The 23,766-nt window shown below is 43.8% G+C and overlaps 2 protein-coding genes across 7 annotated transcripts in view; one reads left to right on the forward strand and one right to left on the reverse strand.

Moving 5' to 3' along the window:
• The window catches only part of morn3 (MORN repeat containing 3), a 55,739-nt gene extending 50,811 nt beyond the window's left edge, over positions 1–4,928 (reverse strand). The window contains exons 1-2 of one of the 2 annotated variants that reach the window (XM_048556206.2): positions 4,761–4,928; positions 4,507–4,654 (exon numbers count right to left, since the gene is read on the reverse strand). In XM_048556206.2, coding sequence (XP_048412163.1) covers positions 4,507–4,651 — 145 coding nt within the window. In that variant the 5' untranslated portion in view covers positions 4,652–4,654; positions 4,761–4,928. Of the gene's footprint in view, positions 1–4,506 lie in introns of both variants that reach the window. The other variant, XM_048556205.2, reaches the window with a different exon arrangement.
• A 5,578-nt stretch (positions 4,929–10,506) lies between these two features.
• LOC125464119 (transmembrane protein 120B) overlaps positions 10,507–23,766 on the forward strand; it is a 65,797-nt gene continuing 52,537 nt past the window's right edge. For 3 of the 5 annotated variants that reach the window (XM_048556202.2, XM_059655051.1, XM_048556201.2), the window contains exons 1-2: positions 10,549–10,615; positions 13,557–13,679. In XM_048556202.2, coding sequence (XP_048412159.1) covers positions 10,553–10,615; positions 13,557–13,679 — 186 coding nt within the window. In that variant the 5' untranslated portion in view covers positions 10,549–10,552. Of the gene's footprint in view, positions 10,616–13,556; positions 13,680–23,766 lie in introns of all 5 variants that reach the window. The other 2 variants (XM_059655053.1, XM_059655052.1) reach the window with 1 other exon arrangement.

Consider the following 23,766-nt stretch of genomic DNA (forward strand, 5'->3'; position numbering starts at 1 on the left):
CTAATTGCCAGAGGACAGTTCAGAATAAACCAAATTGCTGTGGGTCTGGGGTCACATGAAGGCCCAGACCAGGTAAGGATGGCAGTTTCCTTCCCTAAAGGACATAAGTGAACCAGATGGGTTTTTCCGACAATCGACAATGGATTCACAGTCATCATCAGATTCTTAATTCCAGGCAGTTTATTGAATTCAATTTCCATCATCTGCCGTGGTGGGATTTGAACCCAGGTCCCCGAAATATTATCCAGGTCTCTGGATTAACAGTCCAGCGATAAAACCACTAGGCCATCACCTCCCCTGTTGTTAGGAGCAAATTACTGCAGATGCTTGAATCTGTACTGAAAACAAAAAATGCTAGAAATCATAGTGGTTCAGGCAGCATCTGTGGAGAGAGAGCAAGTTAACATTTCAAGTCTTGATGACTTTTTGTCAGAGTTCATTGACAAAGGTTAGACTACTGACTAAATGTTTGGTCAAAGACGTAAGCTTTAAGGAGTGTCTTAAATGAGAAATATGAGATGCAGAGTTCAGGAAGGGAATGCTAAAAGGTTATGCCACAGGAAGCGGTAAGCTTGGGCAACACTGATGAAGTAATTTGAAACGGCATGGTGGCTCAATGGTTAGCACTGCTGTCTCACAGTGCCAGGAACCCAGGTTCAATTCTCAACCTTGGGCAACTGTCTGTGTGGAGTTTGAACATTCTCCCTGTGTCTGCTTGGGTTTCCCCCAGTTTCCTCCCACAGTCCAAAAGATGTGTGGACTAGGTGAATTGGTCATATTAAATTGCCCATAGTGTTCAGGGATGTGTAGATTTGGTGGGTTACAGAGGGATGGGTCTGGGTGGGATGCTCTGAGGGCCGGTGTGGATTTGTTGGGCCAAAGGGCCAATTTCCACATTATAGGGATTCTATGGATAATAAAAATTGGGGATGTGCAAGAGGCCAGATTTGGAGGAGAATATTGTTCCCAGCTGGTTGAACATGGCTATGGCTGGAAGACATTACATGATACACAGAAGTGTGGTGCCACACAATGATGTGAATACAAGGAAGCTGAACCAGGATCCTGGGTCACCAAGCACAAGGGTGATGGGTGTATAGGACTTCATCTAAGTTATGATACAGCCAGCAGAGATTTGGATGGTCTGAAGTTTACAGAGAGTACAATATGAGAGATTTCTTGATTAGTAAGGGGATCGAAGGTTACGGGAAGAAGACAGGAGCATGGGGTTGAGAAATATATCAGCCATCATCGAATGGTGGAGCGCACTCATTGGGCCAAATGGGCTAATTCTGCTCCAGTATCTTATAGTCTTATGGTCTTATTCACCACCCTCTGGCTGAAGAAATTCCTTATCATCTCAGTTCTAAAGTGTCATCCCTTCGCCTTGTTCCTAGTCTTTCCAAATAGTGGAAACATTTCCTCCACATCCATTCTATTCAAGCCTCTCAGTATTCTATAAATTTCAATAATACCCCTCATCCTTCTAAACTCCATCGAGTACAGACCCAAAGTCCTCAACCACTCCTCATTCAACAAGCTCTTCATCCCTGGGGGATTATTCTTGTAAACCTCCTCTGGACCCCTCAATGACCAGCACGCCCTTCCTTAGATATGGGATCCAAAACTGCTCACAATGTTCCAAATTTCATCTGAACACATCCGTATACAGCCTCAGCCGTACATATCCAATCTGTATTCTAGTCTTCTTGAAATGAATGCTAAGTCACATTTAACTTCTTAACTACCAACTACATGTTAACTGTAACAGAATCCTGAACTGGGACTATCAAGTCCCTTTGTGCTTCAGATTTCTGAAACCTTTCCCAATTTAGAAAATAGTCTACATCTCAATTCTTCCTAATAAAATGATCAACTTCACACTTTCCTGCACTGTATTCTATCTGCCTCTTCTATGCCCACTCTCCTAACCTGTCCAAGTCCTCCTGCAGCCTTCTCACTTCCTTAATACTATTTATCCCTCCACCTATTTTTGCATCATCTGCAAAATTAGCAACAATGCCATCAGATCATTTGTCCAGATTATTAATGTATAAAGTGCATAGTTGTGGTTCCAGCTTTGACCCCTGTAGAACTCCAGAAGTCACCCACTGTCACTTTGAAAAATCCACCTTTATCCCCACCCTTTGCCTTCTTCAGTCAGCCAATCTCTATCCACGCCAGCAGCCTTCCACAGACGCCATGGGCTCTTATCTTATTTAGCAGCTTCCTGTGTGCCACCTTGTCAAAGGCCTTCTGGAAATCCAAACAGATCACACTATTGGCTCTTCTTTGTCTAACTTGCTTGTTACCATCTCAAAAAATTGCTTTTGTTCAGCATGATGTCCTTTGACAAAGCCATGCTGGCTCAGCCCTACTTTACCATGCACTTTTGAGTACTCCGCAATTTCATCCTTAATAATCATGGACTCTAAAGTCTTAACAATAACTGAGGTCAGACTAACTGACCTGTAATTTCCTGTCTTCTGCTTCCCTCCCTTCTTAAACAGGAGTTTACATTCGCCATAAGACCATAGGAAATAGGAACTGACATTCAACAGGATTATGGCTGATCAACACTCCTCACATCTACTTTCCTACATGTTTTTTCATAACTCTTGATTCCCCTGCTGACAAACTTTACCTTAGCCTTAAATATACACAAGGACTCTGCCCTTGCAAGTCCCTGCGGCAAGGAGTTCCAACGACTCATAGCCCTCCGAGAGAAGAAATTCCTCATCTCAGTCTGTAAAATTGGTGCCCCTTTATTCTGAGACTATGCCCTCTGGTCCTGGATTCTCCTATGAGGGGAAATATCTCAGTATTTACCTTGTCAGACCCTTTAAGAATCCTATATGGTTCAATGACATCACCTTTCATTCATCTAAACTTCAGTGAGTAAAGTCCCAACCTGTCTAGCCTTTGAAGACAATCCCTCCATAGCAGGGATCACCCCAGTAAACCTTCTTTGAACTGTCTCCAGTTAAATGATACTTTTCCAGAAGGGAACAAAAACATTTCCTTGTACTCCATATGTGATCTCACCGGCACTTTGCACAGTTCCAGTAAGACTTCCCTATTCTTATTCTCCAAATCTCTTGAAACAAGAGCCAACATTCCAGTTTCAAAATCTCCCCTTCCCTCACCACATCCCTAAACCAGCCCAGTTCGTCCCCTCCCCCCACTGCACCACACAACCAGCCCAGCTCTTCCCCTCCACCCACTGCATCCCAAAACCAGTCCAACCTGTCTCTGCCTCCCTAACCTGTTCTTCCTCTCACCCATCCCTTCCTCCCACCCCAAGTCGCACCCCCATCTACCTACTAACCTCATCCCACCTCCTTGACCTATCCCCTCCCTACCTCCCCACCTATACTCTCTCCACCTATCTTCTTTTCTCTCCTTCTTCAGTCCGCCTCCCCCTCTCTCCCTATTTATTCCAGAACCCTCACCCCATCCCCCTCTCTGATGAAGGGTCTAGGCCCGAAATGTCAGCTTTTGTGCTCCTGAGATGCTGCTTGGCCTGCTGTGTTCATCCAGCCTCACATTTTATTATCTTGGATTCTCCAGCATCTGCAGTTCCCATTATCTCTGATTCCATTAGCTTTCCTGATTACCTGTTGCTAACATCCTGTATTTTGTACACATGTACCAAGTCCCTTTGTGTTGCAGCTTTCTGCAGTTTTTCTTTCCCATTTAAATAACGCTGTTCTTTTGTTCTTCCTTCAAAAATGAACTTCAGGTTTTCCCACATTATACTTCATTTGCCAACTTTTTGCCCACCCAAACTATCAATATCTCTCTGTAAACAGTTTTAATCCCTCTCACAACTTGTCTTTTTAAACTATTTTTATGTCCAACTGTTCTTCTCTCTCTTTGGGCACTATCCTTACTTATCATTTACTCCTTACCCCCTTCCCCCACCCAATCTTCCGTATATAAACCAACCTTTTTCTAGCTACCATCAGTTCTGAGGAAGGGTCACTAGCCTGGAAACATTAACGATGATTTCTCTTCACAGATGCTGCCAGACCTGCTGAGCTTTTCCAGCAACTTCTGTTTCTGCGACTATTTTTCCTGCTAAGTGTTAATCACAAAGGCTCAAGTGTACAGTGCACAATTTCAAAATTTGTACACAACAAAAAGCCTGGAAGTATTGTGAATTATAACAGAATTCAAAAGGACATAGAGAAGGGCTGGTGAAGTGGGCTAACAAGTGGCAGATGAAACTGGTTGCACAGAAATGTGAATGAATACACTTGAAGAGCAAACAACAGCAATATAAAAATATAAAAAGCCGAGCTGCTATTGTGGATATGATAGGCTGAATGGTCTTTTTATGTGTCGCATGCATTCTAAACTCATGGTTTGGTCTACTGTCATTACTTTTGAGTAGCGCAGGACATGAAGTTCATGCTTAAAGCCAATCTGAGCCATGTTTTTAACTCTGTTTTCAGAAGTTATATCTTGTAAAATGATGCACTGTACTTAAAAAAAAAGTCTTACCATGTTTTTTATTGTCCAGCCACTCTCCTGTATACTCGTCCCCGCCTAATGAGTAGACGGTGCTTTTTAAACCGTTTTTCTGTGCAATTCGATCCCACTCATGCCACCGATTTTCTTTGGGCTTCCGAGGCCTCAGAAATGGCATATTCTTTTATAACAAAAAACAGCTATGGAAGAATTTAACTTGTGAGAAGGAGGCAAAGCGTTGCACACTCCCGGCTGAAGGAGGAGAGGCCGAGACTGGGTCTCTTTACCTGTCTTTCACAAGACGAGTTTAATGGAAATGGACCCGTTTTCACTCGAAAACCCTTGGCAACTCGTTATCGGAAAGACCTGCAGAAAATCGGCACTCGTGCATATCAGCAACAGCGAGGCTACAAGAGGATGTTTAACAATCCCCGCCGTCGCTGACGCTCCTTGTGCGATAGTGTACGGCCTGTTCCTATAGCAACGGAGACGGGCCTTGTGATTCGTCATGTGCTTTTTGTTAGCAAAACGGGGCAAAAGAGAGTAAAGAAGTGAAAAATACTGTCAAACTGGTTTTTTTGATAAAAGGAGAAGTTATTTTACCCCATTACCCCACCCATAGGAAATAACATTAAAGCCAGCAAGAGGTTGCTAAGATAATAAAATGTGAGACTGGATGAACACAGCAGTCCCAGCTAACCTTAGGTCTGAATCGCTCTCTTATTTAATGCGAGCTGTTGGATAATCACTCACAAATGAAGCAGTTCACACAGCTGCTAATTTGAAAAAAACAAAATGGTACCTGTAGAGACCTGAACAGTTGAATAAATTCGTTGTATTTCCTTCAAATGGCATGCATCTTTACACAAAGTACAATGAATAAGAGATAACAAAGTGTGGAGCTGGATGAACACAGCAGGCTAAGCAGCATCTTAGGAGCACTCTGTTGAAGGGTCTAGGCCCGAAATGTCAACTTTTGTGTTCCTAAGATGCTGCTTAGCCTGCTGTGTTCATCCAGCTCCACACTTTGTTATCTCAAATTCTCCAGCATCTGCAGTTCCCATTATCTCTAATACAATGGATAAGAGTTGACCTGCTGTTTATGGGATGTTTCCCAATTTCTATCATTGAAATGTTTTTATTTATTTTGGTAATTCTGATCACTCAAAGCTTTTTGAAATCGTTATCTCAAATTTCCCCCAAACATCTTAAGGTACATTTTCAAAGGGGAAATTGTTTACAAAAATGTGTTCCAATTAAAGTTTTCAAGAAGACTGGTGATGAGGGTTGTGTGAGGTTAAAGACATGCTTGCTGAGCCGGTGGGTTTGGTTGCAGACATTTTGTCACCCTGCTCAGTAACATCGTCAGTGCGCCTCTAGTTAAGCATCAGTGTTCTGTCCCGCTTGTTATTTATATGAATCGGTTTGCTGGGATGTTGGTATTACTTCTGGTTCTGTTTCTCAGTGGTTTGTACACAGGGTCTAATTCAATGTGTTTGTTGATGGAGTTCCAGTTGGAAGACCAGGACTGCAGGAATTCCCTAGCGTGTCTCTGTTTGGCTTGTACGATAATGGATGCGTTGTCCCAGTCAATATCGTGTCATTCCTTGTCTGTGTGTATTGAGACAAGTGAAAATTTTTTTGTGTCTCTTGGTGGCTAGTTAGTGTTTGTGTATCCGTATTGTCAGTTTTCTTCCAGTTTGGCCTATGTGGTATTTCTCACACATCCTTGCAAGGTATTTTGTATATTACACCAGTTTTGTTGGTTTTGGGTATGGAATCCTTTACCTTTGTCAGTAGCTGTGGTAGGGTGATGTGAGTTTGTGGATTACTCTGATACCCAGGAGTCTGAGTAGTCTTATGGTCCTCTCTGAAATGCCCTTGATATACTGTAGGGTGATTAGTGAGTCTGTTCATTTTCTATAAGCTTATTTTTGAGTCTGAATTATCATTATGTTTTTCTCATTCTGGCAGTGAACTAAGCTATGTTAGGGGAATAGGAATAAGATTATAGAGGTAGGCTATTCAGTTCCTTCAGTTTTCTCCAAATCCACCAGCTTGGCAGGCATATATACAACCTCATACATTCCAATTTGTCAATTACACCAGGTAACCAGATCGGTGGGACTCATCAAAACTTTATTTTCAGCTGAATGTATGGTGATTTCGAGTCAATTCTAATCAAATTCCAAAATAATTGAAGTATGAATTGGATACAATGAACGAAAATGAACCAAATGCTCAAAACAATACTACAGAGTTACAAGTATAAAATCGTGAGGGGCATAGATAACGTGAAAGTAAAGGTCTTTTCCCTAGGGTAGGGGAGTTCAAAACTAGAGGGCATAATTTTAAGGTGAGAGGTGATTTAAAAAGGACCTGAGGGCCACTGTTTCACTCAGAGGGTGGTTTGTATGTGGAACTGCCAGACGAAGTGGTGGATGCAGGTGCAGTTACATTTAAAAAGACATATGTACAGGTACAAGAGTAGGCATGATTTAGAAGCATATGGGCCAAACACAGGCATGAGGGACTAGTGTCATTTGGGAAGCTTGGTCAGTAAGGATGAGTTGAACCAAATGGTCTGTTTCCATGCGGTATGACTTAATAAATATTTATACTATGGAGGGCAGTATAATACCAATAATGGAGATGTGGTTTGGGTTTGAACAGAACTGAGGATTTAACATGCCTGAATATAACATTTTCATGAGACAAGATGGAAAACAAGCCAGTAGGGTTTGTATAGGATTATATTAAAGGACTGGAATTTAAAGATTATGAGTGGTGTTAAGATAAATTTAATAAGAAAATTAAGGTATACAAAGAAGTAATGCAATCCTTGACATGCATTACAGGCCACCAAACAGTGAAAATGTTTGATTGATTGATTTTATTGTCACATGTACCGAAATAAGTGAGCGGTACAGGCAGATCACAGCAAGCAAAGGATGTACAGATCAAAAAGATTTAGAGGCATGCAGGTTACATTACTTGATTTAGTGTTTAAGTTTAAAAGTGTAGAGCGATTATAAGAAATGTTAGAGTTAGATCTGCTATTGGAACTCACAAGGAGTTGTCCACTGTCAGCACCATTCACCATCTTGCATGGAAGGAAAATACAGTTGAGAGATTAGGAGAATAATTGGGAAATAGTGATTACATGAGAAAATAACATTGACTAGCTATAATCTAGAATGGTGGAGCAAACTCAAGAGAATGAATGGCCTACCTCTGTAATCTTATTCCTATGCCCTTAACATAGTTCAATTCACTACAAGAATAATAAAAGCACAATGATAATTCAGACTCAAAAATAAGCTTAGAGAAAACAACAAAACTCAGCAAGGTAACAGCAAATCTGGTCCAAATTACATAATAGGAAAGTTAGCCTATCTTTCGCCCTTTGTTCATTCTCTTCCCACATACATTCCTGATTCTTTTCATACTTTATGTCAGTTCCACAATTGTCACATTTCTGGCCTTACTCATTGTTTCTTCATTATGAACACGTAATCACTGTGAATGTCCAGCCCCCATTAGGATGGTCTGAAGGTTCTCTGATACTTCCTTGAAAACAGGCTTGAACAGTCCCTGTCCATCACCAACTTCCTTGGCCTGGCTGGGCTTGTTCTCAATTTAAACAACTTATTCATTAACTCATCTCACTTTCTCCAAGTCAAACGTGTAGGTGTACGTACCGACATACGTCCCAGCTGTGCCTGTCTCTCTGTGGGGTTTTTGAAACGTTCCTTGTTCCTGTCCTACTCAGGTCCTCATCTACAAGTCTTTCTCTGATACGTTGATGATCTGTGCATGCAGAATTGCACCTGTGACATCACATCAACATTACATTAAATTTTAAACTAGTTGTAAGTTCTGGGAAATCACAATGGCAGTTTATACGCAAATTGTAAATTTATTTGGAAATCAGTGCTCCGTTTACTATTGTAAGTCTAGTCATGCATACAGCTCAACATTAAAACCGTAACATAAAAAATCAGATTGCAAGGAACTTCCCTTTAGCAGACATTTATGTTTGTGTTTTATTCAAAAACCAGCAATTCAACATGGAAACATCACATTATATTCCCAAGATAAAGCAAGTGTGTTTATTTACTCCCAAAAAGGTTCCTCATGCACTCTTCCCAAAGCTTAAAAAAAGGAATTTGATTCTATTACTTGTGACAGAACCAACAAACTGATGCTTGGGGATGCTCCCAGTGCCAAAATTCAACTGATCTATCAGAATTTGACAGATCTTGCATTACTGAACAAAGTTATTAAAATTGAAATTTGTGTCTTGTTGTCTGGATGAAAGCTTAGGTAAACTGGGAAACAGTTCAACCTTCATGAAGCTAGATGCAAAGAGAGATTTTTGGAATCATTTTATTTCATTCACAGGACATCACTAACTAGGCCAACATTCATTGCCCACTCACAATTGCCCAGAGGGCGGTTAAAAGTCAACCACATTGCTGTGGGCCTGGAGTCATATGTACACCAGACCAGATAGGAAAAGCAGATTTCCTTCTCTGAAAGACATTAGTAAATCTGATGGATTTTTTCCAACAATTGAAAATGGTTTTATAGTCAGCATTAGACTCTTAATTTCAGATTTTTATTGAATTCAAATTCCAATATCTGCCATGGTGGGATTCAATCCCAAGTCCCAAGAACACTACCTGGATCCCTGAGTTAACAGTCCAGCAATGATACCATTAAGCCATCACCTCCCCTACTACCCTTAGGACCCCCCAAAGAAGCAGAGGGCCTACATAACATCATGATGAGGTTTGGCAACAGCCCATCCATGAAAAGTCCACATCATTCACAATATCCATTACATTGTTTGGGAGGTCTGGCTTCAACAGATTACCCTTCCACATCACATCAGTTCCTGAAATCTCCTGGAGGACAATGTCAAGGATTGTAGAAGCACTGGATGGAGTCATATGTTACATGGATGACGGCTTGGTCCATTCAGACAAAACTTGACACTAGACTGTGAGTTATGCCAAAGTGCCTACACAAAACAGGAGTTAGACTTAAGTACAAATGCAAATTCTCACTGACTGTCATAGTGTGGATACATCTTGTGTTGGAGTTGATACACAGAAGAAGAGAGCAATCAAGAATGTTCCAGCCCTTCAGAATTTGACTGACGTTCAGAGGTTCTTGCTGTAGTACACCAAAACAGAAAGTTCTTGCTCAAACTAACTGTTATAAATGAGACACTGTGATGAAAATCTGTTCATTCTGAGAGTCCTGGTATGTGACAGAAATTGCATCAAAAACATCTGGGTATCACAAAATGTCATACCAAAAGCAACATTTTCTGTTAGGTGGCCAGGTTCATGGAATCTTCAGAAAAGATTACCTGAAGTTGTATTACTTGTACTATTCATTGTCAAGAGACAAAGGAACTTATTGTCGTTATCTTTGCATCACACCTGCAGGACCATCTTGGGATGAAACTCTGAAGATATTAATAAAATGTTCTTGCTAGTAGTGTACTGTTACTCCACTTGAATAGAAGCCAAGTAACTGCAGAACCATATGTCTGAAGATCTTTCCACAATGTGAAATCTGGGCATTAGTAACACTGCACATGCACATATGACTGGCATTAGTGAAGGTTTCTGGTTCCAGACAAGCATCACTGGCACTAACTTACTGTGCCAGTTCGGTGGCAGGACATACATCGGTAAAGGGCTTACTGTGCCAGTTTGGTGGCAGGAGATACATCAATAAGGGGATTACTGTCCCAGTGCAGCAGCAGGGGATACATTGGTAAAGGGCTTACTGTGCCAGTGAAGTGCAGGAGATGTGCAGATAAAAGGCTTACTATGCTACTATGGTGGCAGGATGGAGTTAATGATTTCCTAAGCTCAGTAGACTCCAGCCATGACTGCGGCCTGTTGAGCTGCCAAGTATCTTTGCCCACTGGACTGCCTGGGTAGGAATAAAGCAGGCACTTTGCACGAGAGTGAGGTACTGCTGCAGTGGGCTTGGCTGACGTCACGGAGCTATCCCAGCAGTCCCGGTGCAGTGCATGTATTGCGGAGCCGAGTGGACAATGTCATTGCTGAGGTGCCAGGCTGAATGGGAAGAGTTGGATAAAGAATTCAAACAGCTGCAGGTAAACGGCAGCATCTAGTCCGGACGGATTGATCCTGCGAAGCGGATGCGATTGTCTTTTATTCGGTGACTTCGCTCCATCGATGTTCTTTTTTGAAGTGGGTTAAATTGTCCTCTGAAGCAGATCTCAGTGTCCGTGTCACATTGGGTTGGGGCCCTCTTTGTCTCGGCCTCCTTGTAGAACCAGCTTTTAACAAGGTGGAGACTAGTACGCTTTTGTCGATCTAATAACGGCCTATATTGTGTTTTAATGTGGCCTTTGAACCATTTGGCTATAAATCTCTGCTAGCTACAACCAGCCGCTGCACCATGTTGGAGGTTATTGTATTTAACATATACTGCTAGTTGATTCTGTGCCCGTTATTGTACTACCAATTCATTTTATTGCCAGCACATAATTTCTTTGTAGTATTGTTTAGTTAAGAGCATCATGAAATATTTAAAATTTGGTGATTTGAGTCTATAGCCATTTAATTATCAGGGTATAGTGCTATCAATGGTTTCAAAAACGGTACAAGGTACTTCTGAAAAAGTCTGACTTGCAATTTAAGTATTTATAGTTGTCTAGCAATTGACATTGAGATTTGACTTTAGAGTATAGTATCAAGCAATTTACTATATTTAAAATCTGCTTTTGATTAACCATAAAATGTTAAATGCAATTTTAAAACATAGTTTAAATTTGGAAATGTTTGTTGAGATTTGTTTGTTTGGTAATAAGTCTTTTAGGGTGTGATGACATAGAATTTGCTTATTAATGAGGGTCTAAAATTTGATATAGAAATCTAAAAATCAGCCCCAGAGTACCCCAAATAATGTGGTGCACCTCAAGTGACTGAGAATCAATCAGGTTGTTTGAAAGTATTATTGAGATTTCCATAGCATAAGAACCTTTTTTAAAAAACAAGAGCAGGAGCAGGAGTATGCTGTTTGGCTGCTCAAACCTGCCCTGTTGTTCAACAAGATTGTAGCTGATTAGCCCCAGGCCTCAGCTCCTGTTTTGTGTAGTCTCAGCACAAACCTCAACTCCCCAATTATTTCAAAAATCTATCTACCTCTTATTTAAATATTTTCAATAATCTAACCTCCACATAGCAGTACAGTTGTCATACTTTACAACTGTTTAACCATGCAAAGTACTGCTTTGTAAAATGCATGAAAACCTGAAGACCAATTTTAATGATAAATGTAGCAAAGGTTTATTTTTCAGCCACAGAAACCAAAAGTTCTGTTATAGCATGGATTTTACTTCAATCAGAATAAATCTGATCCTTACTCAGTAGTTCTTACCTTTCTCAGTTGAAGCTTTTTGAGGACATAATTCAATGACCAGTGGTAGTATCATTTATAATCAGGAACTTGCAATCTGTGATGGCAAGTGAAATTTTTATTACCTCTGGATCTCTTAAATAACATTGATATCTTCATATATTTAATGTGAAGGGTCTAGGCCCGAAACGTCAGCTTTTGTGCTCCTGAGATGCTGCTTGGCCTGCTGTGTTCATCCAGCCTCACATTTTATTAACTACTGATTTAAGGATCAGATTTGATCTGATTGAAGTAAAATCTATGCTATCTCCATGTGACATGAAATTATAATGAATAAATTTGGAAGCCATTGTGTCTAAAGTGCATTTGGGTTTGGTTTGGTTCAGCTCATCTAATCTGTGACTTTTACAGAACATTCTCAATAATTAACTATGACAGCATATACTGTTTCATAAGTAGACTGAAACCTTGCTTAAATGTGATATTCAAATATTTTGGAAGTACAGTTCAGATATTTCTTCTCGGCGTATTAAAGGGCTGATGTAGGCAGAAATTTCAGAGACGCAGGTGAATGCTGTCTGTTACCTGATTCCTAACAAGTAATGTTGCATTAGGATGTTTGGATGTCAATAAAATAATTGTGATGCAGTGTGTCCTAAAGAGCATATCTATCTGATATGCTGGCCCAGGTTCTCTAAATGTGTGGAACAAAAATGAGAAGACAAGAGCTTGGCATAGCAGCTGTAATAGAATACTGTTTGATAAGGGGGAGGTGCGTGGAAGCTACTCCTTGATGTTAGGCATCTGATGATTTTATTTTTGACATGGAATGGGAGATTTTTAAAAAGCAAATGACAGAACACAACTGTCTTTTAGCCTATCTGGTAACTGCAGTTAATTTGATGCAACAGTTAAAATTGTAATGCACCAGGTGTCTAATAAGATACATACCCAAAGACTGGTAATTATTATTATACTTGTTGCTATGATGCCAAAATGAAAGAAGTCTTTTTTTTTCCTTTTTGAAACTCTTTCACAGCAAAAACAAAGGTCACACCTGCTGTGTCAAATATTTGTTAGGAAAGAGGCATAAATTATTCTTTATTTTAATTTTGCAGGCAGATATTTTAATATATATTTTTTCTTTTATTCATTCACGGGATGTGGGCATTGCTGATTGGGCAGCATTTATTGCCCATCCGTAATTGCCCAGAGGACAGCTCAGAGTCAACCACATTGTTGTGGGTCACATGTAGGCCAGACCAGGCAAGGATGGCAGTTTCCTTCCCTAAAGGACATTAGTGAATCAGATGATTTTTTTTTCCTAATGATTGACAATGGATTCATGGTCATCATTTAGGTTCTTAATTCCAGCTATTTTATTGAATTCAAATTCCACTATCTGCCATAGTGGGATCTAAACCCTGGTCCACAGAATGTTATCTGGGTCTCTCTTTAATAGTCCAGCTGTAATAGCACGAGGCCATAGCCTCCCCTAGTTAAACATGGATGTGTAGGATTTATTTCAATTTAACTCCAGGATCCTGAATAATTAAGAGAAAGGATGTTTTGTCCCTGTACTCAAGTGCTTTAAATGTTACTAGAAGCTGTATTGATATGTGGAGAGTATCACCACGTTCTGGAATTGTGATTTTTTTTTTTGTTTGGTACAGTTATTTGCTGCAGAACAGCATCTGATCTGCCCGGTATTTATTTATGATGAGTCCATCCAAATGGTAACCCATAGTATGTGGATGCTGAGAAACAGTAAAACCATTGGATATCAAAGGAAAGTGGTTAGTCTTTTTTTTTCTGATGGAGATGGTAATGTTCGAGCATTTGGTGGTACTGAACCTGTGCAATCATCAGCAACTTCCAACCTTCCCACTTCCTCATGATTATGATATGATTATTATATTTTTAATTTTCCTTCAAAGATTTTGTTTTGTTTTATGGTGATGTATAGGTCTGTTAGTACACTAAAGATGTATTGCAAGTATGAGTTACAGTGCATAAAGATTTCCTGACCAGAAGCAGGACTTTCAAACTTCTGCACTACAATAGAAACTTACCCTTTTTATCTCTATAGCTAAGATGTGAATTCTAGCGAATGGAAATGTTAACAATGATCGTATTTTACAGCTCAGATGAGAAAATTGAACATAATATGAAATATATTTTTATGAAATTAACATTTTAGAAAATTAGGAAAATAACTTCTGAAATATTAAACTATACCAATCTATGGCAAGAGACTAGATACTGTATGAATTAGTACTCTGGCTTTATGTCTTGGATTTCTGTAATGTGTTTGTATTTAACCCAGATTCACTTAATTTTCTGATATGAGAAACAGGAAAAGCTAGAAATTGTTGCCCATCCTTAAATTGACCTCTCGATCACAAGGTAAACAAATTTCCAAATTGTACAGTTGAGTGGAGTGGCTTTCTTGGGACATTAAAAACTGTGTTGTTGACGATAGGTGTCACTTGTGAGCCAGGCCAGATGGAATAGCGTGTTTCCCCCCCTGTAGAACCTTGGTGAATCAATTGATTTTTATACGGTATGTCTGTTTTCATGATATATTTTTGGGCCAAACCTCCAGTTACCAAGTTTGAATCTGAAAAAAAAAGTTAATTAGAAAAGTCAGACAAGAGCAAGTCAGAGACTGAAGTAACTCTGAAGAATTACACTGCATTTATATCAATACCAGGGGGTCTTACAGGTAAGGCTTATGAACTCGGGGCATATTTGGGAACATGGGATTGGGCTGTCATAACTACGACAAACTTGGCTGAGGGACAAGCAAGCCTGGCAGCTTGTTCTGGGTTTCGTATGCTATGGGAAGGGTAGAAAGGGAGGCCAAAGGGGAGGGGGTATGGTCTTTTTGATTAAGGAGGACGTTGCTGCTGTAGCCAGAGATGATGTTTCTGAAATCATATAGCGAAAATAAATAAATTATATACGTTGAAATTAGAAATAAGAAAGGAATGAACACCTTGTTGGAATTGAACGACAGAGCCTCCAGTAGTCAGGAAAATTTGAGGAACAAATATGAAGAGATCTCAGATGTATGTAAGTATAATAAGGTTGCAAAAGTAGCTTTTTTCAAATTTCCAAACAATGACTGGGTTACAGTAGTGTTAAAGGTTTGGGTGGTGAAGCATTTGTTAAATACGTTCAAGAAAATTTTCTTTTTCAATACGTAAATATTCATTGCTAGAGAAGGAGCAAACTAGACCTTCTGTTGCGTAAAAAGACAGGGCAGGTGACTAAACTGATGGTAGAGGAATACGTTCAGTCTAGTGATCATAATTCTATTTGTTTTAAAATAATTGTGGAAAAGGATAAGACTTCCATAAAAGTTAAAGGTTTTAATTGGAGTAAGGCAAATTTTAATGGGATGAGCCAAGAACTTTCAAAAGTTAATTGGAATAGACTGTTCACAGGTAAAGGAATGTCTGATAAGTGGAAGGCTTTCAAAAGCCTGATAATGAGTTCTGAGTCATAGCTTTGCATTAGAGTGAAAGGTAAGGCCAACATGGTTAGAGAACAATGGACGAATAAAGATTTCAAGGTTCTAGACAAGAATAGAAAAGAATCTTTTTAGACATACTAAACTGGGTTAAATGAATCTCTTAACAGTATCAAGAGTGTTGGGGCATTCTTAAGTGGGAGTTCAGGAAGGAAAAGACAGCATATGAGATATCCTTAACCTTATCTGCTGAGGCTGGTCCAAAGAGTTTCTACAAGTACATTAAGAAAATTACAGCAACTAGAGAGAGAGTAGGGCTCCTTTTACAGATCGAAGATGGGAGAGATATTAAATGAATATTTTGTCAGTTTTCATAATTGAGAAAGACATGGAGGCTAGAGAACACAGGGAGCTAAATATTGATTTTTGAAAACTGTTCACATTACAGAAGAGTAAGTGCTGGAGGCCTTAGAAAATATAAAGGTGGGTGGATTTCCAGGACCAGATCTAGTGTATCCTAGGACACTGTGGGACATTATGGAGGAAATTGCTGGGTCCATTGCAGAAGTAGTTGTATCATCTACAACTACAGGTGAGGTGCCTTTGTTTTAAAATGGGTGTTAGCAGAAGCCTGGGAACTATACCTGTGAGGCTGAATTTGGTCGTGGGTAAGTTGTTGGAAGTGATTTTGAATGATAGGATTTATGCGCACTTGGAGATGCAAGGAATGATTGGGGATAGTCAGCATGGTTTTGTGCGAGGGGAAATCGTGTCTCAAAAACTTGATTGAGCAAGTAATCAAGAAGATTGAGGGAAAAGTGGTAGACATTATTTAGTCGGACTTTAGTAAAGCCTTTGACAAGGTTCCACATTGTAGACTAATTAGTAAAGTCAGATCACATGGAATTCAGGGTGAACTTGCCAATTGGGTACAAAATTGACATATCGGCAGGAGACAGAGTGACGGTGAAGGCTTGTTTTTATAGACTGGAGGCCTCTTACCAGTGGTGTTCCACAGGGAAGGATGATGGATTATGGATTCACTTTTGTTTGTCATTTATATAAATTATTTAGATCAGAAAAAAGAAGGTGGCATATTGAACAGTGAAGATGACAAAGTGATCTTGATCATTTGGGTCAGTGGGCTGAAGAGTAGCAGGTGGAGTTTAATTTGGATAAATGTGAGGTATTACATTTTTTGTAAAACTACCTTGAGTAGTTCTGTAGAACATTGGATGTGTGGGAGTTGTTTTAAAGGCCTACTGATAGAGCTCAGGACTGACATGTTTCTGTAAGAATGGTAAGACGTGGGACCCTTAGATGGTAATGAGTGAGATTGTGAGTTTAGTCAAAAAGGAAAAATCAGGGCCCATGAGGAACATAAAGAAAGCAGGAAAGAACTCGGAATTCAGAGAGAAAGGAGGGGCTGTGAAATGTCCTTGGCAAAGTAGAGTTCAAGAGAATCCCAAGACATTTTTATACATACTGTGACAATAAGAGAATAACTAGGGAGAGGGTAGGACCACTCAAAGATAAAGGAGGGAACTTGTGCTTTGAGGAAGAGCAAATGGGCGAGATCCTAAATGAGAATGTTGTCAGTATTCACCAAGGAAAAGGACATGGAGGATAGTGAGATTTGTGTGGAGCATTCTAATATGTTAAGACATTTTGAGGCCAAGAAAGAAGTGGTATTGGGTCTCTTGAAGGAGCCTGATGGGATCTACCCCAAGGTTATTGAGAGAGCAAGACAGGAGATTGCTGGGGCTTTGACCAAAATCTTTGTATCGTAGAATCCCTACAAACAGGCCCTTCAGCCCAACAAGTCCACACCGACCCAGAAGCTTCCCACCCAGATCCATCCCCCTAATCTACACATCCCTGAACACTGCGGGTAATTTTAGCATGGCCAATCCACCTAGCCTGCACACGTTTTGGACCTGTGGGAGAAAACCAGAGTACCCAGAGGAAACCCACGCAGACATGGGGAGAATGTCTGTGTGGAGTTTGCACAGCCACCCAAGGGCAGAATTGAACCCGGGTCCCTGGTGCCGTGAGGCAGCAGTGCTAACCACTGAATCACCGTATCCTCCGTAGCTTTGGAGAAGAACCTGAGGATTGGCGAGTAGCTAATGTTGTTCCTCCATTCAAGAAGGGAAACAGGGATAATCCAGGAAATTTATAGACCAGCGATCTCTCATCGGTGGGCGGGAAGCTGTTGGACAGGATTCCATAGGGATAGGATTCATGTGTTTTTGGAAAAGCACAGCCTAGTTAGGAAGAGTCAGCATGGCTTTCTGCAGGGTAGGTTATGTATTGATTTTTTTTTGAGGGGATAACACAGATGATTGATGAGGGGAAAGTAGTAGATGTTGTACATGTGGCGTTTAATAAGGCTTTCGACAAGGCCTGTCATGGTATGCGCATCCACAAGATTATGATGCTTGGAATCTATAGTGACTCTGCTGTTTGGTTCAGAATTAGCTTGCTCATAGACGACAGAGGTAATAGTAGAGGGGTGTTTTTGTGGCTGGAGGACTGTGACTAGTGGTGTTTAACAGGGATCCATACTGCTGCTTTGTGATTTATATAAATTACTTTGAAAATGTAGATGGGTGGCTTAGTAAGTTTGCAGGTGACACAAAGATCGGGGGAGTTGTGGATAGTGTAGAAGGTTGTGAAAGGATACAATATGATATAGATCAATTGCAGATATGGGCAGAGAAGTGGTAGATGAAGCTTAATCCAGGCAAGTGTGGGAGATCAGCTTTGGGAGATCAACTGTTAAGGGAAGTATACAGTTAATGGCAGGACCCCTAACAGCATTGGTGTACATAAGGATCTTGAGGTTTAAGCCCAGGGCTCCCTGAAAGTGGCCACACAAGTAGTTAGGGTGATAAAGAGGACAGAGGGCATGCTTGCCTTTATTGTTCATGGAACCGAATACAAGAATAAGTGATGTTGAAGCTTTATAACACTTTGGTTAGGCCTCACTTAGAGTATTGGATTCAATTCTGGGAAGAATGCAGAGACTTTGGTGAGGGTGCAGAAGAAGTTTACCAGGATTAGAGAGTATGAGCTCAAGGAGAGGCTGGACAAAATTGAGTTGTTTTTTCTGGAGCATCAGAGACTCTGGGAAGACCTGATATAATTTTATAAACTTCTAAGAGGCATAGATAGGTTTGACAGTCAGAATCTTTATCCCAGAGTTGAAATGTCTAATATTAGAGGGCATGCATTTAGAGTGGGTAAGTTCAAAGCAGGTGTGAGGGGCAAGTTTTTTTTTCGAAAGTGGTTGTCTGGATTGTGCTGCCAGGGTTAGTGGTGGAGGCAGAGATGATAGCATTGTTTAAGGTGCTTTTAGATTGGCACATGAATACTCAAGGAATAGAGGGATTATGGACCATGGGCAGGCAGAAGGGATTAGTTTAATATGGTCTCATGTTCAGCACAACATCATGGGCTGAAGAGCATGTTCCTGTTCTTGCACTGTTCTATGTTCTGTAGACACAGGGTGGTTAACAGGCTGTTTAGTATGTATGCTTTCATTGCTCAGACCTCTTGAGTTTAAGAGTTGGAACATACTGTTGAGGTCTTACAGGATGTTGGTGAGGCCTCTTCTGGAGTTATGTGTCTAGTTCTGGTCACCTTGTTATAGGAAGGATATTATTAAGCCAGAGATGGTTCAGAGAAATTTACCAGGATGTTGCAGAAATGGAGATTTTGATTTATAAAGAAATGCTGAATAAACTGGAACTTATTTCACTGGAGTGTAGGCAGTTGAGAGGTAACCTTATAGAGGTTTATAAGGTCATGATGGGTAAGATAAGGTGAATGATGGGTGTGGATGTGAGTTTGCTCGCTGAGCTGGAAGGTTAGTTTTCAGACGTTTTGTCACTTTTTTTTATTTGAAAAAATATACTTTATTCATAAGATGTACAAAAAATAAAACATATTTACACACCTACCCAGTCATGCAACCGGCTCCAGGTTACCCAGGGGGTACGTGCACCAACTAAAGGAGAAAAAAAACAAACAAAGAAGGAAAAAAAAAAGCAAAGCAAAGAAAACACCCCAACAGTCGTCACCCCGCACAGTCCCCGTTGACCACCTGACCAGTTGGGGAAGGCACCAGCTGGGCCCAGTTACCAGATGGGGCACTTTTTTCTATTCTGGACGAGGGGCTTCATACCGTGGTCTTTCTCCACCGCGCCTTGGCGGCGGCTGCCCCAAGCTTTAGCGCGTCCCTCAGCACCAAGTCCTGGACCTTGGAGTGCGCCAGTCTGCAACACTTGGTCGGGGTTAGTTCTTTCAGCTGGCAGACCAGCAAGTTGCGGGCAGACCAAAGAGCGTCTTTCACCGCATTGATTGTCCTCCAGGCGCAGTTGATGTTGGTCTCAGTGTGCGTCCTGGGAAACAGCCCGTAGAGCATGGAGTCCCGCGTCACGGAGCTGCTGGGGACGAACCTCGACAAATACCACTGCATCCCCTTCCAGACCTCCTGCGCATAGGCACACTCCAGAAGGAGGTGATCGACAGTCTCGTCTCCCCTGCAGCCACCTCGAGGGCAGCATGCGGTGGTGGAGAGATTTCAGGCATGCATAAAGGATCTCACTGGCAGAGCCCCTCTCACCGCCAGCCAAGCAATGTCCTTGTGCTTGTTTGAAAGTTCTGGCGATGAGGCATTCTGCCAAACAACTTTGGCAGTCTACATGGGGAACCACACGACGGGACCCACCCTCTCTTTTTCCCGAAGGGTCTCAAGGATACTACGTGCTGACCACTGCCTGATGGCCTTGTGGTCAAAGGTGTTTCCTTTCAAAAATTTCTGCCCGAAGGACAGGTATTACGGAATGGCCCAACTACTCGGAGCGTTCCGCGGCAACGAGGCCAGGCCCATCCTGCTCAACACCGGGGACAGGTAGAATCTCAGTAAGTCGTGACGCTTGGTGTTTGCGTACTGAGGATCTACGCACAGCTTGATGCAGCCGCACACAAAGGTAGCCGTCAGGGCGAGGGTGGCGTTCGGTACGCCCTTTCCCCCATTTTCCAGGTCTTTGTACATGGTGTCCCTGTGGACCCGGTCCATCCTCGACCCCCCAAATGAAGTCGAAGATGGCCCGGATGACCGCAGCGGTGCAGGTCCAGGGAATAGGCCAGGCCTGTGCCACATACAACAGTACCGAAAGCCCCTCGCACCTGACAACCAGGTTCTTGCCCGCGATGGAGAGGGACCGGAGCGTCCACCTGCCCAGCTTCTGCTTCAATTTTGTGATACGCTCCTCCCAAGTCTTAGTGCACGCCCCAGCCCGACCAAACCAAACACCCAGCACCTTCAGGTAGTCTGTCCTGACGGTGAAGGGGATGAAGGAGTGGTCGTCCCAGTTCCCGAAGAACATGACCTCGCTCTTACCCCTATTGACTTTGGCACCCGAGGCCAGTTCAAACTGGCCGCAGATGTCCAATAGTCTACTCACCGACCGACGATCGGTGCAGAAGACGGCGACATCGTCCATGTACAGGGAGGTCTTGACCTGAAGGCCTCTGCTGCCTGGGATAATCACGCCCTTCAGGCTCACGTCCTTCCTGATGGACGCGGCGAAGGGCTCCACACAGCACACGAACAAGGCAGGAGAGCGCGGGCAGCCCTGCCTGACTCCAGATGTGACAGGAAAACTGTCCGATTCCCACGCGTTGATCGAGACTGCGCTAACGATGTTGGTGTAGAGCAGCCGGATCCAATTGTGGTTTACCCTCCCCGAACCCCAATTTGGAGAGGACGTCCCTCATGTAAACGTGAGAGACCCTGTCGAAGGCCTTCTCCTGGTCCAGGCTGACGAGGCAGGTGTCCACTCGCCTGTCCTGCATGTAGGCGATCGTATCCCTGGTGAGCGCGAGGCTCTCAGCAATCTTCCTGCCCGGCACAGCACAGGTTTGGTCAGGGTGAATCACCGACTCCAGGACAGACCTGACCCGGTTGGCTATGACCTTGGCCAGGATTTTGTAGTCCACGTTCAATAGTGAAATGGGACGCCAATTCTTAATTTCTGCACTCTTCCCCCTTCCTCTTGTAAATGAGAGTGATGATGCCCTTCCTCATGGACTTGCACATTTCCCCTGACCAAAGCGCACTATCGTACACCTCCAGCAGGTCCTGGCCGACCAGGTCCCACAGAGCGGAATACAGCTCGACCGGTAAGCAGTCGCTCCCGGGAGTCCTATTCCTCTCCAAGGACTTGAGGGCTCTGGTCAGCTCGTCCAGGGATATCAGCCGGTCCAGCCACTCCCTCGTGCCGTCGTCAGGGCTTTCCCCGCCTCTCTCTCACCTTCCGAACACCCTTGAGGACAAAGAACCTCTTGATGTTCTCCTTCACCGTCTCCCACCAGTCGCCCGGAGACTCAAAGAGGGATTTCACGGTTCTCCAACCAGCGTACTCCCTCTTAAGGTCCTCGACGTTCTCTGGGGTCAACAGAGTCGTGTTGAGCTTCCACGTCCCCTTGCCAGCCGGCTGGTTGTCCTGTAAGTGACAGTCGGCCAGCAGGAGGCAGTGGTCAGAGAGGAACACCGGGTCGACGCCGGTGGACCTGACCGAGAACGCCCGTGACACAAACAGGAAGTCTATCCTTGAGCGAATAGACCCGTCTGGCCGCGACCAGGTGTACCTCCGCTGCACTCCGTCTGCAGGGGCGCTGAAGACGTCGAGCAGCTTGGCGTCCTTCACCGTGCCCATCAGGAATCTGGACGTGACGTCCAGTTGACTGTCCCCACACCGAATCTTCCATCTGCATCGATGATGCAGTTGAAGTCTCTGCCCAGGATGACCGGCCTGGACGTAGCCAGCAGGGGTGGAAGCCGCTGCTGGACGGCCAACCGCTCACTCCGTACCGCTGGGGCGTACACGTTAATCAGCCTCAGGGGAGTGTTCCTGTAGGTGACATCAGCCACTAGGAGGCGCCCCCCCACCACCTCCTGAACTTGAGAGATGAAGTTGCACCCCCACAGCAGAATAGCCACGCCCGAGGAGCGACAGTCGTTACTCCCCGACCAGATCGAAGACCCACAGGTCCAGGCCCTGGACCATTTCGGTACCTGCCAAGGTGCGGTATCCTGCGCTCCTGCAGAAACAGGAGGTCCGCCTTGAAAGTGGTCAGGTAGGCCAACGTAGATACGCATCTTGCGGCAGACTTGACACTGCGCACATTAATGCTCGCAACTTGTACCCCCATTGTGGGCAGTGACCGCAGTACTCTCCCCAGGTCCAAGGTCCAGCCCCTCCATCTGTCCCTTCATGCCCATTGCCCGGGCTAACTGCTGGACGCTCTCCGGGCTGAGGAAACCGTCCGTGCTGCCTTCCGGGTGGCATCCCCCCTGTCGGGGGTACGGAGGCAGGAGAGTCCGGCTCTGGGTCAGGCTGGGGACGCGCTGTTTCCTCCTTCCCGCCTGGAAGTTCCGGGCGGCCCTCCAGTGCCCCAGCGGCACGTGGCTGGGTGTCGGAGGGAGCCTCAGGATGCCTCCTGTCACCTGGGAAGCGTGGTGCTGCTTTCCTTCTCCCTTGAGATCTTTAACTTCTGCTTCGGGCGGGCCCTCTCCGAATCCCCCTTGTCAGAGGAGCTCCTATAGCTCCCCTGTAGCTGCCTCTTCCCACATGATGGTTGCGGTTCCTGGGCCCGCCGACGCACCTTCCTCCTTGCTTTCCGGACCGTCGTCCACTCCCCTGGGTCGCCTGTCGCCGCCTCCATCGATTCCGGGTTGTCGGCGGGGAGCGGAGCCTGCAGGGGCGCTTTGCTGGCCTCGGGCCCATCCTGCGGGGCTGGGCCCTCCTGCACGACCTGGCCCTCCTGCACATTAGTGGGGTCCTTGCAGGGCCCTGGTGCCTTGCTCTCCTCCGGGGGGGCTGGCCCCGCATTGCCCCTGCCGGCGACCTGGGTGTAGGTGGTCCCCTGCTGCGGGCATGCCCTATAGAGGTGGCCCGCTTCCCCACAAGGGTTGCAGCTTTTCTCTTGTGGGCAATCCTTTGCAAGGTGTCCCTCCTCCCTGCAGTTCCTGCAGATGGTGGCTTTGCAGTCGGCCGCCACGTGACCTGACCTACCACAGGCATGGCAGACTTTAGGTTGCCCTGCATAGGTCAGGTAGCCCTTGCTCCTGCCGATCGCGAAGCTGGACGGTGGGTGTACGACGTTCCTGTCCGTGCCCATCCTCAGCGCCACCTTGACCTGCCTCTTACTGGTCCAGATGCCAAAGGGGTCCATGATGTCAGTTAGGTCCCCTTCCACCTTCACATACCTTCCAAGGAAGGTCAGGACATCAACTTCTGGCACATGCGGGTTGTACATGTGTACAGTCACCATACGGCTCCTCTGCACTGGCATCACAAACAGCGGGACAGCAGTTAATACAGAGAGGGGGCCCT

The sequence above is a fragment of the Stegostoma tigrinum genome, chromosome 26 (assembly GCF_030684315.1).
Source record: "Stegostoma tigrinum isolate sSteTig4 chromosome 26, sSteTig4.hap1, whole genome shotgun sequence".
Taxonomy (NCBI): domain Eukaryota; kingdom Metazoa; phylum Chordata; class Chondrichthyes; order Orectolobiformes; family Stegostomatidae; genus Stegostoma; species Stegostoma tigrinum.